Source organism: Erinaceus europaeus, chromosome 18 (assembly GCF_950295315.1).
Source record: "Erinaceus europaeus chromosome 18, mEriEur2.1, whole genome shotgun sequence".
NCBI classification, from domain to species: domain Eukaryota; kingdom Metazoa; phylum Chordata; class Mammalia; order Eulipotyphla; family Erinaceidae; genus Erinaceus; species Erinaceus europaeus.
In genome coordinates, this window is record NC_080179.1 from 15301792 (window position 1) to 15319205 (window position 17414).

The 17414-nt window shown below is 37.7% G+C and overlaps 1 protein-coding gene across 1 annotated transcript in view; it reads right to left on the minus strand.

Moving 5' to 3' along the window:
* Positions 1-17414, minus strand: part of MTX2 (metaxin 2) — a 59755-nt gene that overhangs the window by 25441 nt on the left and 16900 nt on the right. The window contains exons 2-3 of the mRNA XM_007524705.3: positions 5457-5504; positions 4421-4467 (exon numbers count right to left, since the gene is read on the minus strand). Coding sequence (XP_007524767.1) covers positions 4421-4467; positions 5457-5504 — 95 coding nt within the window. The remainder of the gene's footprint in view (positions 1-4420; positions 4468-5456; positions 5505-17414) is intronic.

Consider the following 17414-nt stretch of genomic DNA (forward strand, 5'->3'; position numbering starts at 1 on the left):
CTACAACCCAGTGCCTTAGTGGTGGGGTTTTGTGGTGGGAGTCTTTCCACATGTTCTCCTAATGAGAACATGGTGAATTAATTGTCTCAGAACCTACAGACTATAAATGGGACTTGTTTAGAAACTCACAGGGCCCAGCAGTGCTGCCAGGCGTGGCAGGAAGGCTGAATTGAGCCTTGATCTTTGGATCCTGGGGGTGTGAGAGTCTCTTTGCATAACCACTGTATTATCTCTCCCCCACCCTGCTTTATCTCTTGGTCAGCAGTGAGGATTAAGCTAAGAAGCCTACTTATAGTTTCAAAGCCCTCAGGCTCCTGTAGCCTACAGGGAAGAAAAAGAACAAAAGAGGCTTTGACAGCCATTGTGCTCCAACTCAGGGACTGAAATAATATTGAAATAACTGTTAATTTCCACAGCTGTGAACTCCTTACGTACCTTACTTAGACACAAGTCAATCCAGGCAAGAGTGATCAGTAATTTGAAAAGTAATGAGAGGAACCTCATAACATACTATATGGTTAAATATATGATTAAACCAACAAGAAGAAACACTGGAGAAATGAATCAGAACAAAACTCCAGCTAAAAGCCCCCCAAAGGTTGAAGCACAGAATAATGAGGTTAACATCCAAATGCTAGTGAGTAAAGCATCTGAAGGAATGTCAGGTTTCTCTCTCTCTCTTTCTCTCTCTCTCTGTGTCTCTCTCTCTCTGGCTCTCTCTCTCTCTCTGGCTATCTCTCTCTCTCTCTGTGTCCTGATCTGTGTGTGTACAAACTGCTATTGTGAACCAGATGGACACACTGCACTAACACTTCACTGTATTCAATGCACAAAACTATTTTATGACCAGGTAGACATTTCAGGTTATAGAAATGCTTTACAGGCCAAGGAGGAAATAACAGCCATGGGGTAAAATGTATTCTCTTTTAAACTGCAATAATAAAAGTAACTGTAATAAAAAAAAATGATCTAGCCACTTATTTCCAAGAGTATAATAAATACCAAGTCTATATGGTAAGTAAAATCTAAATTTCCTGATGGCTTAACTGACAAGACTATTAAAATATCTGATGTTTGATATCTGGTATCTTCTAGAAAATACCCAATTTATGGATATCTGTCACATTGTTTTGACTGATATTATATTTAACTATTTTTCTAAAGGGATAGAGGTTGGCTATACAGAAGAAAATTATTCCATAAAGCTTACATCAGATATCTGGAAAAGTCACATTTATAGTCATGGCTACTATCAGCTGCCAAGACAAAGAAAATTGAAGAAATCTAAGATATTTTAATATATGCTGGCTAATTTATCATCTAAGTGACATATGTATGATAAAAAATATAGTTAACAAAAGCCTGCATTTTGATAGGTTCTATTTTTTTCTGATTTTATTTTTACCTGCAACTATGATTTGAGAAATCATGGTAAAAAGGCAAGTTAATAAGAAGCCTTTAAAAAGGGGCTTGACTAATAAGGTAAATGTTAAAATTTCTTTTTTTTTCCTTTCCCATATTATTTAAAACAACTTTTTAACAGTAATGTACCATTCATTATCTTAGTTTGTAGTGAACACTAGTTAAATCAGGACTTTTCAACATTGACACTATTTACAGTTAGAGCTAGATAAGTCTCTGGAGTGGAAGGTCTGTCCTGTGGACTATAAGATGTTTAACACCACCAATGCATCTGCTAACAGATGCCAAAAGCACCCTCTGCAACAGCTGTGACAACCAAAAATATCTCAACATGCTCAAATGTCTTCTGTGAATAGAAGACCTCAATTAAGAACAACTAGAGGGGCCGGGTGATGGCGCACCTGGCTGAGCACACGTTACAATGCGCAAGGACCCAGGTTCGAGCCCCTGATACTTTAGGAATCATAAAGCAGTGTTGCAGGTATCTCTCTGTCTCTCTTCCTCTCTATCACCCCCTCCCCTCTGGTTTCTGGCTGTCTCTATCTCTAGGAATTGTCTCTATCCAATAAATAAATAAAGATTATTTTTTTAAAAAACTTATCAACAGACTTCTTTTAAAAAAAAGCTATTAGACAGGAGTTGGGAGATAACACACATTTTACTGTGTGCAAGGACCCAGGTTTAAGCCCCCTGACCATCATATGAGAGCACCAGCACATGGAAGTTTCACAAGTTTCTCTCCTACCTCTGCTTCTCTTTTATTGTCAATCATCCTGGGGGCAGAGTAAGGGAGTAACAGAAATAGAGAGACTGACCAAATGACTAAGATCTTACTATGGAGCAGAGGAATCATGCAGACATGGAGCCCCAGTACCAAAGCAAGGAGGAAGAGGAGAAAGGAAGAGGGTGGAGGGGAGGGTGAGGAGGAGAAAACTACTGCTCAGTTTCTACCCAAAACACCCTCCAATTAGGTAGAAATTATGTACTTTCTAAACCATTATTCTTTAGTTTGAGGAGCTCTTTATAGAATACCCAGGTAGCACTGGCAGAGAGGTAAGGAGACTTCCTGAATCTATACAGAATACACTGGTAGTCAATAGTTTTAGTCTGTGTGTACCCTGGAGTGTTTTCTGGAGAAATGTTCTATAGCTTTCATCACATTCTGAAAAGGGGCTAGGAGACAGTGCTTTGGGGTCAGGAATATAGCACGTATTGTATTGCCTGTGCATGAGCTCCTAGGTCAGATACCCCACTTGAAATAAAGTGTTTCAAGTAAAATAGTCCTATAAAGATGGAATAAACTATTTTAACCATAGCATGTCATTGACTTGTTCTATCAGTTACATCTCAACTAACATAGCCCCAAAGAAAGTTCAAAAACTGTTGAACACAACCTACATGACAGGCACTACGTTATTAGTATTTGAAAACTAAACTTAAATTTCATCCCTCTCACAAAAGAAAAAAATAACTTTAATGGCATTTTAATTTCATATAATCAAAAACTTCTGCTTCTCAAACTTTAACATAAAAAAAAATACTGTTATATAATGTCAAAGTCCAAAGATAAAATAAAGGTAAGTAAATAAGACTATTTCTTTTTTAAAAAGATATAAATAGGATATCTGGAGGCATGGCTATGGAGTAGCAGCAGCTATGTTCTGCTCTCCCCATCAACTAAGAAAAGCAATGAAAATCACCTGAAAACTCAACCAGACAAGTCCAGGATCTTAAAAAAAAAAAAAAAAAAAAAAAAAAAAAAAAAAAAAAAAAAAAAAACCACCAAGCCACAGGGTTATTACTAGGAATGGACATCAGTGTCTGCATGATGCTCCTAGAAGCCATTTTTATCTCCCCAACCCACTTCTTAAAAAAAAAAAAAAGAAAGAAAGAAAGAAAGATACAGATTTCTAAAAGAAATGTAAATATACTCATGACTAATTGTCCAAGGTAATTTCTTTCTATCCTGCTTTAGAAAAAGTAAAAATATTCAGAATAACAAAGTATATCAAACAAGACTATTAATCCTAAAGTATATTGAATGAAATTTTAAAAATTACAATGATAGCCAAATTAATCACCTTGCATCAAGATCAGAATGTAGCAAAAATTCCTTTCTCATTTTCTCACCTCAAAAAGCTCAGTTTTCCTGAGAAATGTTATGCATGTACAAACTATTGTATTCACTGTCAAATGTAAAACATTATTCCCCCAATAAAGGAAAAAAATTTTTTTTTTAATTTTCAAAAAGCTCAGGTTTCTTTCCAGCAAACATCAGATGTCTGAGATATATCTCTTTAAATTATCTCTAAGGTGATCAATAAAATTATTTTTGTGATTCAAATTATGTAACTTAGTTAAGTAAACAACATATATGCTTAAATAATTGTAATTCTGTAATTTACATACAGATCTTTCTTTTTTAATGCATATAACTCCCAAGAATCCTGAAAGTTTGCCACTAATCTTTTTGGATCACACAGTTGTGACATACAATTTGAAAGTATTCAATAATAATATGTATGTCAATAATAATATGTATTCAATAATAAGTATGTCAAGAATAATAGATGTCGATGTAATCAACAAATACTAAGGCATATAAAGAGAGGAATAACTCTGCTTCAACACTATCAAATGGATCAAGGCTCTGGATAAAAGGATGTTTAAAAATTTGTGAGAAATCTCTACAAATAAGTTTAAAATATTTCTGAGTACATAAACATATCAACCCAAATAATCAATGCCATCACATCTAGACTAAAGTAGAACTATACAGAAGCAATACATTTAGCACCAAAGTGATTTTTATAAAAAGTGAGGAGTTATATGTTTATTTTGCATACAATTAACTAATATTACACAATAAAATTATACTCAGAAGATCTATGTAGTAACAGTAAATCACAAAAAAATCTAAACATGTAATACCAGATTATCTGTAAGAAAAATAGTTGTAACTCAAAGAGAAAACATAATAAATTATTTACATACTTACCTGCACAGCAAGAGAAGCTGCATTGTCAGAAAGCAAAATTTGTTCTCCTGTGGAAATACAATGAAAAGTCTGACTCAAAATTGTGATCGCAAAAAAAAAAAGTGCAATAGTTATAAATACATGCGTGAACAATTTTTATTTTAAAAAAATCATTCCTATGTTTTTAAAAGTATAGACTTTCACATAATATGAGTATGAAGTTCCATATCAATTTTACTATGGTAAATTTTCATGAAATTAGGAGCTTGTGTAAACAATCTCAGCACTACTCCTTCTAAAACCCCTTGATCATTCATGGCATTTTGTCTGCACTGTGTAATTAAAACAGCTCGTTTAAAAACTCATTTGTCAAGTTTTTAAGAAATATTCCTCTTCATTAAAATTAAGTAAAATTGTGTCTCCTCAAACCTTTCTTGTTAAAAGTATTCAAAATCATATGAAACCACCGTACAGTTAATATTGCTCAGTGTGTCTAGGTCTGTCACACAAAAGAAAGATGACAGGTTCGCTGCAATAAAAATCCCATGCTTAGAAGACTTGTGTTGCTGCCTATTAGTCATCATTACTTTGCAGTCTTCTGACAACTGTAGCAGGCTGCTGAGCCCCAAATGGGGTCTATAATGTGATCTGATGATATATGAAGAGCTGCTAAAGGGCGCCTGAACCATCCTAGCCTATACATTTTAACAGTTCCTTTTTACTGAGAGCCCACTTTACCACAGGACTTCAAAAATCTGCTGTGTCAGCCATTGGTGCAGTAAATCTGCCAACTGCTCCTGCAACCACATCATTTTACACTGCCTCCAGCAGCCACTGTAATGAGACAATAATAAACTAAGAACCTTACAGGCCATCACTAGTTGGTTTACACTGGTAGATAAAGTTTTAGGGAAAATCTCCAAGACAAATTATTCAAGGATATCATTTTATTATGTTTTATGGTCTCTTAGAAGCCAGTTTTATTAGTGAGAGGGGTTTTGTAGTAACTGTATTTTGATACAAAGCCAACTTTAATTTTGAACATAAACCTACCTACCTTTTAGTTGCTGGTATAATGTAGCATTTTCAGGCCAGGGTTCTGCAGCTATAGAAACAAAGAAGTGGCAATAAGCAACCCAGGACAAAAACATATCAATAACCAACAAAACAAATAAAACTTCATTTGCCTAGAGCATTTAAAAGCAAGGTTGCTTTACAAGTGGCAACTAACCACACTGCTTTGCGTTCTGTGGTCACCGTGTAAGTAAATTAGATGGTCTGTTTTACATACATATTTTTTGGTGGTGTTGGGTACTTTTTATACGGGGAGAGAACAGCAAATATCTTCTCTGATCAAAAGTGCACTCTTTCAAAAAGAATATCATAAATTATTTTTCCTTTAGCCCCCTTTCAACACAGACATATTCAAAATATTACTCATGTGCATAGAAAGATAATTATTTTTATTTACTACCAACAGACACTAAATATTTGTAACATTTTACTGTAAAAATTTTAACAAAACAAATTTTCAAATAAACAACACTGAAAGAATCCAGTATATGTATACTGAACAATGTATGTTTGCCAATAAAAGTTGGTGGTATTTAACCACACAGGAATACTGTTCTATTCCAGAGAACTTCTTCATTGCTATAGTTGCTGCTGGGCACAACCAGAGACCCCTGGTCTCCCCTGATCCACATGAATGAGGCAAACAGGTGCTGCCAGGCACTTCAAATTGTGAGTCCCTCTCACCACGCAGCAGGTCCACCCACAATGACCTTTGTGCACGGCCTCAGTCAGCAAAAAGGCACTCGTCTATTCCAGCAGTATCAATGGATCAACACAGCCTGGGAAATACACAAAGCATCCGAGGAGGACCAGAAAGTAACAAGCCTAATGAGGTTAACCAAAATGAGGATTTATCAACAGGGCTGGGGAAAGTACGATAAATGCCCAAATGGATATGGTAGTTAGAGCTTCAGACCCTACAGACCAATTTGGATACAATAAGTGACACTCAATGATTTAGCTAGGAGAAAATCCAAGGTCACCAGATAAAGAAGGGACTACAAAAGCTGGAAAGGGGCAAGAGACTGGCTCATTTAATGATGCCCCTTATGGTCAATACCAGACCACCCCATCACCTAGTCAGGGAATCCTTGGATTCCCATAGATAGAATGGCCTAGATCTCTAACAGACCCCTCCCTTCTCCACCATCACTGGTCACTTCCATCAGGAACTTCATCGTAAGCCTCTTGTGGGCCTCTCAGGACCTTGCCCTCACTATATAATAGCAATGGTAGGGAACGTACCCCTCTGAAGTGAGGCTGGGTCAGCCTACTCTACCACTTGAGGGAGACTGGTTCTGAAACGACTGCAGCCTAGAATGTTCCCAGCTGTGTCCATGGACTGTGAAGTCAGACTGACAGGAACTGTCAGTAGCTATACAGACTCCTATGCTAAATATGAATGAATATACATGATCTCTGGGTCAGATTGATGGTATAAACAGTTAACTGTATGTATGCATGTATGTATGTATGTATGTATTCAAGTTTGGGAGCTACTCTCTGTCCTAGTTCAGCTTTCTAGTACTATTCTCAACTATGACTACATCGTCTCAGACAGTTACTTTCAGCCCACCTCCATGTTGCTCAGGCAAAAATCACTAAAGTCATAGGCCCCTAGGAACATACCTAAAATAGACTTTTTACTTCTGTCCACTCACCTTCTCTCTTCCTAGTTTGTGGTTCATGTCTATTAAACATTTTGTCCTGCCCCAATAACAAGTTGCAGATGCTACTATGATTCCATCCCAATCCACCTAGGCAGACAACCTCACCAATGTGTCTCCAGAGCCCTACCCCCCTAGGAAAAGACAGAAACAGTCTGGGAGGATATGAATCGACCTGCCAATAACCATGCCCAGCAGAGAACCAGCTGCAGAAGCCAGAACTATCTTCTGCACCCTAAAAAGAATTTTGGTCCATACTCATAGAGGAGGAGAAATGTTAGGGGAAGATGACTAGAGGGCTCTGAACCCCAATTCCATCAGGACCCAGAGAGAGAAGAGGAAAGACATTCAGAAGTAGTAACAGGTGTAGGTATGACCTTAAAAGACAGGACCATAGAAAAAATGGGTAAAAATATATAGAGAAGACAGTTTTAGAAGTAATAGTCAACCATGACGCCAACCTGATTTCCCTGGGCAGACAACCTCACCAATGTATCCTGGAACCTCACCTCTCCAGAGCCCTGCCCCACTACGGAAAGACAGAAACAGGATGGGAGTATAGATCAACCTGCCAACGCCCATGTCCAGCAGAGAAGCAATTATAGAAGCCAGGCCTTCCATCTTCTGCACCCCATAAAGATCTTTGGTCCAAACTCCCAAAGGGATAAAGAATAGGGAAGCTTCCAATAGAGGGAGTGGGATGCAGAACTCTGGTGGTGGGAATTGTATAGAATTGCCCTCTTATCCCACAATCTTGTTAATCATTATTAAATCACTAATAATAATAATAATAAAGTAATAGTCAACCCATATCTGTGACCTTAGGAGAATCACTGCAGAATGGAGACACAGAACTCTGGTGGTGGGGACAAGTGTGGAATTGTACACCTGTTACTTTGTAATTTTGTAAATCACTAATGAAAAAACAGAAACGCACACACATCAGAGCATCAATGGCAGAATGATAGAAAGCTTTTGCTGCACTAGAAAATAAAGTACAGTGGTCCGGGAGATGGCATAGTAGATAAGGCATTGGATTCTCGAGCACGAGGTTCCAAGTTCAATCTACAGCATCACATGTACCAGAGTGATGTCTGATTCTTTCTCTCTCTCCTATTTCTCATGAATATAATAAATAAAATATTTTTTAAAAAAAGAAAGAAAGCATAGGCAATTCACAAGAAAGGCAAAAAATAAATAAGTGAAAATAATGTAAGAAATTTAAGGAACAACTTAAAAAGGTTCCAGAAGAGGAAGAGGGGAAGAAAGAGACAGAAGTCTTACGAGAAGGGAGGCTGGACAACATCCTCTATCTTCCACCTGAGGAAGATGGGTTCTGAAATTGGGGCAGCTGGGAACGTTCCTACTCATGACCACAGATTGTAAGCTCAGATCTACAGGGATGCAGACGTCACATAGGCTCCTAAACTGAATTATGGGCCCCAGATCATATCAGATCAGATCAAATCGATGAGGTTTATAGTCAACAATATTTATACACCTTTCTCATATTAGGGGGCTACTTTCTTCCCTGATCCAGCTTCCTGGTCCTTTTTCCAGCCATGACATCATCTCCCCAGACAATAACTTGGGTCCACCTGCATATCAGATATCAGGCTCAGGAAAAAAAAAAAAAAAAAACAGTACAGTCATGGGCCCTTTGAAATATAACTAAAATAGGCCTACTAGCTATCTACAAAATGAAGACTCCCAAATCTTCACCTGCACTATTCCAGCCTTTAAGTTCATGATTAGTCAACAACTTGTTTGGCTTTATATGTTAACTCTCTTTCAGCCACCAGGTTCCAAATGCTACCATGATGCCAACTGGACTTCCCTGGGCAGACAACCCCACCAATGTGTCCTGGAGCCCTGCTTCCCCAGAGTGCCAACCCACTAGAGGAAAGAAAGAGACAGGCTGGGAGTACAGATTGACCTGCCAACACTCATGTTCAGTGGGGAAGCAGTTACAAAAGCCAGATCTTCCACCTTCTGTACCCCATAATGACCCTGGGTCCATAGGAAAGCTATGGGGGGGCGGGGGGATACAGAATTCTGGTGGTAGGAATTGTGTGGAGCTGTAACCCTCTTATCCTATAGTTTTTGTCAGTGTTTCCTTTCTATAAATATTTTTTTTTTAAAAGGAGGGATGGGATATAGAAGAAGGGGGAGCAGGAGGGCAGGGGTGAAGAAATGGGACAGAAGGGAAGGACTCCACTGGGAGCAGTGAAATCATGAAGATGCAAAGTCTCCAATTAAGTGCAGGCAGGCAGGAGGGAGGGAAAGACTGTCATCATCAACCAGGCCTTACACCTCACTCTACCTCTCTGGTCACATTATCCATCTCCCACTCTGCCTCACAACTGACGGTTTCAGAACCTACCCAAAACACTGACACTCAAACTGGAAAGATTTCTGTGCTTAACAAACACAGCTTTCATCAGATATTACTGTAGGAGCATTCCTAAGTCTAAGATTCACAATGCCCAAACAAACCATCTTGCTCTAGCGCAGAGATTATCACTTTTTAAAATCTCCAGTCCCCGTCAATTAAATATCTGATCATGTAGACCCAAAAAGATCTAGACACTGTATGGCTGGTACTGCTGAGCTATTCAATCATGTACATTGTAAAACATACACTTAAAAAAAAAAAAAAGGGAGCCGGGCGGTAGCGCAGCGGGTTAAGCGCAGATGGCGCTAAGCACAAGGCCCAGCAGAAGGATCCTGGTTCAAGCCCCCGGCTCCCCACCTGCAAGGGAGTCGCTTCACAGGCGGTGAAGCAGGTCTGCAGGTGTCTATCTTTCTCTCCCCCTCTGCCTTCCCCTCTTCTCTCCATTTCTCTCTATCCTATCCAACAACAATGACATCAGTAATAACTATAACAATAAAACAACAAGGGCAACAAAAGGAAATAAATAAATGAGTAAATAAAATAAATTTTTTTAAAAAGTTGAAAAATAAACTTAAACCTCAATAATATTTTCTTCCCATACCTTAATGGTTAATCCTACTTAACACAGGATGTATACATCTGACTTCACTTTGGGAAACACTGCTCTAACTAAAAATAACTAATCATTGGCGATTTTACCTGGGAACCCACTGATGTACCATTGAACAAGAAAGAGTCCTCTTCTAGTGAACCATTTTGACCATAGAAAAATTCTGGAAAGAACTGGGAATATCAAACTAGTTACCTAGTTTGATACTAAAGCTACTATCGTTATTATAAGAGCTTCAAAGTACAACGACCCACCTTTCAGAAATGAAATCTTTCAAATAAAGTTTAGCAAAGCAATGGCTTACTCTAAGGTATTCTTAGTGACCTACACTGATTGATTCATTCTTTAAGATTAGGATGACTTCTTACTACCTAGCAAAAGACTCATTACATTTATCATTTTCACTTATATTTTATAGAGTATTTAAAATTAAAGCATGTTATCAGGGTAACTCATAACTTTTTTATATTTATTTAGTTTCCCTTTTATTGCCCTTATTTTTCATTGTCATTGTAGTTATTATTGTTGTTACTGATGTCGTCATTGTTGGATAGGAGAGAGAGAAATGGAGAGAGGAGGGGAAGACAGAGAGGAGAGAAAGACAGACACCTGCAGACCTGCTTCACCGCCTGTGGAGCGACTCCCCTGCAGGTGGGGAGCCGGGGACTTGAACCGGGATCCTTACACGGGTCCTTGTGCTTTGCAACACCTGCGCTTAACCCGCTGTGCTACCACCTGACTCCCATAACTTTTTTTTTATTCAACAATCATTATTTTAAGTCTTTTATCAAAGAAAAAAAGTGTCTGTTGTCCACTTAGTTACTCTGCAATTTTGCCTAAGCAAAACTGCCTGATGATACCACATGTAGTGTTGCTTCCCAGGAACAAAGAAACTGTGTCTTAAAATTTCATGCTTCAGTGGGGTGGGGATGTTTCTTTTTTCCTTATCCAAATAAATTTTTAAAATATTAAAATCACTTTGTTAATATTATCATTAGCATTTATGTTAGAGAACTAAGGTTTTTTTCTAAGAAGCAGGATACACATGCTTGTACTTTTGACAGTCACAGATAAAGTAAATAAGGGAAATCAGCAGCAGAAATGCACACGTAGTTCCTCCCCAAAACACACAATTTGCTACTCATTTAATTATCTTTAAAGTATCTTCCATTTAAAGCTTTCTCACCAATAAAATATAAAATCTACATTCTTATTCTTAATTCATTAATTTTTAGAGTAATGACTACTGATCAGTAAATTTACATATGGATTTATATCAATAGATCTTGGTCTCTTTTTTTTTTAATTGAGATAATGTTGGTTTAAAACAATGTACTATATATTTTAATTGAGATGATGTTGGTTTGAAACAATGTACTATATATTTTAATTGAGATGATGTTGGTTTGAAACAATGTACTATATATTTTAATTGAGATGATGTTGGTTTGAAACAATGTACTATATATTTTAATTGAGATGATGTTGGTTTGAAACAATGTACTATATATTTTAATTGAGATGATGTTGGTTTGAAACAATGTACTATATATTTTAATTGAGATGATGTTGGTTTGAAACAATGTACTATATATTTTAATTGAGATGATGTTGGTTTGAAACAATGTACTATATATTTTAATTGAGATGATGTTGGTTTGAAACAATGTACTATATATTTTAATTGAGATGATGTTGGTTTGAAACAATGTACTATATATTTTAATTGAGATGATGTTGGTTTGAAACAATGTACTATATATTTTAATTGAGATGATGTTGGTTTGAAACAATGTACTATATATTTTAATTGAGATGATGTTGGTTTGAAACAATGTACTATATATTTTAATTGAGATGATGTTGGTTTGAAACAATGTACTATATATTTTAATTGAGATGATGTTGGTTTGAAACAATGTACTATATATTTTAATTGAGATGATGTTGGTTTGAAACAATGTACTATATATTTTAATTGAGATGATGTTGGTTTGAAACAATGTACTATATATTTTAATTGAGATGATGTTGGTTTGAAACAATGTACTATATATTTTAATTGAGATGATGTTGGTTTGAAACAATGTACTATATATTTTAATTGAGATGATGTTGGTTTGAAACAATGTACTATATATTTTAATTGAGATGATGTTGGTTTGAAACAATGTACTATATATTTTAATTGAGATGATGTTGGTTTGAAACAATGTACTATATATTTTAATTGAGATGATGTTGGTTTGAAACAATGTACTATATATTTTAATTGAGATGATGTTGGTTTGAAACAATGTACTATATATTTTAATTGAGATGATGTTGGTTTGAAACAATGTACTATATATTTTAGGAGTACAATTTCCCACCTTCCCAAATTACTGGGAACTACAGGATGCCCTAGGTCTCTTCTTTATTTTTCTAAGTTGGTTTCTTTAAAAAAACCAAAAAAAAAACGAGAAAGGAGCAAAGCACGACTAGGCGATGGCATGTACAACATGACAGATCAAACCCAGGATCTCATGCATACAGACTGTATGTTCTACCACTGAATTATCCCCGGCCTTTAGGTTTCTTAAAAGAATATATTTTGGGAGTCGGGTAGTAGCACAGCGGGTTAAGCGCATGTGGTGCAAAGCGCAAGGACTGGCTCAAGGATCCCAATTCGAGCCCCTGGCTCCCCACCTGCAGGGGAGTCGCTTCACAGGTGGTGAAGCAGGTCTGCAGGTGTCTGTCTTTCTCTCCCTCTCTCTGTCTTCCCCTCCCTCTCCATTTCTCTCTGTCCTATCTAACAGTGACATAAATAACAACAATAACTACAACAACAATGAAAAACAAGGGCAACAAAAGGGAAAATAAATACATAAATATAAAAACAATTTTAAAAAAGAGTATGTTTTACCTACAGTTTTGTTTGTTTGTTTGCTTCTCAAATAACAAGTCAGGTAATAAGTCATTCTGGTGGCAGATCTATCTACTCTATTCAATTCAGGGCTTTTCACATATGACCTAGTAAATAAGTCTAACTCCTAAGTCCATTTCTTGATGATCTAATCTAAGAGGACAAGAGAAGGGTCATGGAATGAAGTGCCCTCTGCTGTTGTTTTGTTTTTTTTTAAAGATCTGCATTCTTAATGTACAACATGACTCCTCCAGAATATGAATGTAGGTGAAGACATAATTTGTACAATAATAGGCACTAATATTACATACTGCATCAGTACTGTCATATTTCTAATCCATCAAATTGATTAATGTTATAATAATTCTACACAAACCTATCATTTGTGCACTAATGAAGTCAAACCCAGTTTATCCTGAGGCAACTTGATACCAAAAGCTCAAAGATGTCATCTCTTCAGTTTCCAAAGACTATTTAGACAGTGTCACACAAAGGAGGTAGGAAACACGCGTAGCCTGCCCCCATTCTGAATGGCTCTCTGCCAAAGGCGTAAATGCAGATACTACTGACAGAACAAAATACTCAAAGAGCATTTGGCAGCTCTTTAATATAGACATGTTACTACAAGACACATGGAGAAAAGGAAATAAGTTACTAGCTGGGCATAAATACTCTACAAATGACAATACAGACACCAAGTTCAAAACCTATCAAGTTTTAGGCAATTAATGAAGTTTCATTTGAAACAGATTAAAATGGGTAGACTTAAAATATGAGGCACATTTTTGTCAAACCCAGAGTTTAATGTTATAAATTAGATTCAATATGACTTCAACCTGCAAACCATAGTATAAATCAAAAGCAACATACTTACTATACTTTACCTGCTACATAATCACAGGCATGATTAAGTAGTGACGCCCAAGAACTGTCTCATAGGTGATGCTTAATAATATTACACAGAAGTTACAAGCAGGAAATAGTTTGCCACAAAAAAAAAAAAAAAAGTTAAAACCAACCCTCAGAAATCATGTTCATTCCAGGATCATGTTCAAGTCCTAGAGAAGTGTAACATCACACTGTCATTTCCATAAACAAACAAAAAAAAAAAACTGGCAGATAACATTTGTTTTTTTTTAAATCAGCACTGCTCAGCTCTAGTTTATGGTGGTGCTGAGGATTGAACCTGAGGTCTTTGGTGCCTCAGGCATGAACTTTTGCATAATGTGTCTTCCTAGCCCCTGGCAGATAGCATTTTATAACCTAGTCTTCTTCTAGCGTTTGCCCTTCTTCCGTAGCCAGTCAACAGCGTCAGGTTGAGCCTGATGTAGAGTTTCGAGACCTCCTTTGAATCTGGAGAGGTGGCAGTCGTTGACTATGTGGGTCCTAGTCTGTCTGGAGCCGCAGGGGCAGTTCGGGTCATCTCTGGCTCCCCAGCGATGGAACATAGCGGCGCACCGGCCATGGCCTGTTCGATAGCGATTGAGGAGGGCCCGATCATAACATGCTAGGTCAAAGCCGGGTTGACGCTCACAGGGGTCTGTGATGAGGTGTTTGTTCTTTACCTCAGCTGACTGCCAACTCTGTTTCCAAGAGTCTGGAACAGAGAAGTTCAGTGTAGGCATAGGGGACGATTGGGTGATGAGACGTCAAGCGTTGGACAGGGTGGACGAAGATATCCGCGTATATTGGCAGGTCCGGTTGAGCGCAGACGTGGGAAATGAACTTAGATGATGCCGCATCCCGACGAATATCTGGCGGGGCGATGTTGCTAAGAACTGGCAGCCATGGGACCAGGGTGGAACGGATGGTTCCAGAAATTATCCTCATGGAGGAATATAATTTGGAATCGACCAAGTGGACATGGGGGCTACAGAACCATAACATTAACCTAGTGAGATAAGGCTATACTATCCTAATTCATTTGTACTTCTAAAACAAAATACCACATACTGAGTAGTTTATAAACAACAGAAATGTATTTCTCACAGTTCAGGAGGCGGGAAATTCAATCAGGGTATCAGTGTATTTTGCAGAAGGACCTTTTCCAGATCACAGACTGATGACCTTTTGCTATGACCTCACATTGTGAACGAGGGTGCAGGAAACTCTCTGAAATGTCTTGCTTATCATGAGGGCTAAGCCTTAATGACCTAATAACCACTTTTTAACACCATCACCTTGGGAGCAGTTAAGAAACATTTCAGGTCATAGCTCCTTAAAGAACACAACACAAAGAAGCACAGATACAAAAATTACTTAGTTTAGACCGAAATAAAAACCCTTGGCAAGAAACAAGCCTTTTTAGGGTAGGCTGGAGGTGCTTAAGACACATATACAAAGGAATTCAAGCTCTGGAAAAAAGATTTAGACCAGAACTATTTCCTCAGCTACAGTTAGCATCAGTGCTTACAAAAATTAAATTTGCTGGCTGACATCAGAATTCACTATATATTCTTCATTGCTGACTACATATAAATAAGCAAATTATGCACAGCTCTCATTTAGAAAGTAAATGTAGCCACATTCTACAAATCCATTCTACAGATTACAATATGCCAGAACCACTGTAAGCAGTAAAGATAAAATTATAAAAAAAGACCAAGAATCTGTCTTTAAAACACTTAAGATTCCAGTGTCAGTGTGTGACTTCCGCTCTATTTTCACCATAACACTTCATGTGAAGAGTTCTGACAAGTAGGACATCTACTTCGGCAGGAAAGACTATCTGGTGTACCCAGAACAAGGCTTCAATCCATCGGATCCACCTGTTGCACAGACCTAAGACAAAGCTACGTGTAACAACATCAACCTGCAGCGCGTCAAATGAATGAATACCAACTGGCAAATAACTCGAATCAGACCCCACAAAAGCCTACGGCATCAGAATCTCCAATCACCTCTTCTTCTGCAACACTGTGAGAGGCAAACAAAACATTAAAATACCCCAAAGTGAGAGCACATAAAAGAATAACTGACAATAAATATCCAAAGCAAATTCTTATCCAAGGTTCTAACATCCTGCATTTCAGGAAGCAGAGCATGGGAACGAAACAAACCTAAGGAAAAGTGCTAGTGGGCGAAATCTGCCCACACAACAAGAGTTGGAGCTCTGATGAAATTGGGGAATAATCTTATCTCCCGCTCAATAACTGCCTGAATTTCTCTCTAAGCATTTAATGCTGGTGATGATGCTTACAGTTAAGATCCCTGAAGACTCTTATAGCTTATATTCAGAAACCACGAAGAACTCTCAGAAGGCCTGGCAGTGGTGCACCCTAACACATCTGTTAAAGTGCACAAGGACCTAGGTTCAAGCCCCCACTGTCAACCTGTGGGGGGGGGGGGTGTTCACCAGCAGTGAAGCAGATCTGCAGATGTCTCTCTCTCCCTATCCCCCGCCCCGTCCCTCTCAATTTTTCTCTATCCTAACAAATCAAACCAAAAAAAAAAAAAAAGGGAGGGGGGATGGCTGCTGGGAGCAGTGGATGCTTTTGCCAGCACTGAGGCCCAGCAACAACCCTGGTGGCAATAAAAATAAATAAAAAGGAAAAAGAGAAAGAAAAAAAGAACTCATACATTAATAAAAATGACAACTCAATTTTTATTAGACATTTCTCCAAAAGATATAAAAATAGCCAGCGGGCACATGAAAAGATGCTTTCTGTAGTCATAAATACATATCACAACCACAAAGCAATTATCACTTCATAACCACTAGAATGGCTGTTACCAACAAGATAAATAAAAACAAACATATAAAGAATGTGGAGAAGTTGGAACTCTGACACATTGCCACTGGGAATATAAAGAGTCTATCAGTTTCTAAAGATGTTACACACAGAATTATCATCTGACCCAGCAATTCCATCCCTAGATAGTCACCCAGGAGAAATGAAAAAGCTTAACCACACAAATTAATTTTTACCATAGCTTTACTTATAATAGTCAAAACGTGGAGACAATCCAAATGACCACCAGCTGGTGAATGGATTAATTAAAATGGGCTACATCCATACAACTGAATACTACTTGCCAATTAAAAGGAACTAAGTACTGACATGCTACTATCATATGTATGGCCTATGTTATAATTTTGACAGATCAACTTATTTTGTGCCTTCCTACTGTGACAACTCCAGTCCATGAAAAGGTGGGAACTGTTCAGAACAGCCATCCCATTGGAGGGAGGCTACACCCACGGAACTATCCCCCACTGATGTAAAGATGGAGGTGAGCATGATTGAGCAATGGGGTACAGGTGGTACCAATAACACACTTTGATGGAATATTTCATGGCGTCAAATACAAGATGCCTCCTGAAATGTGCCTGTGATCCAGAAATCTTCAGCCAGAGTTCCTGA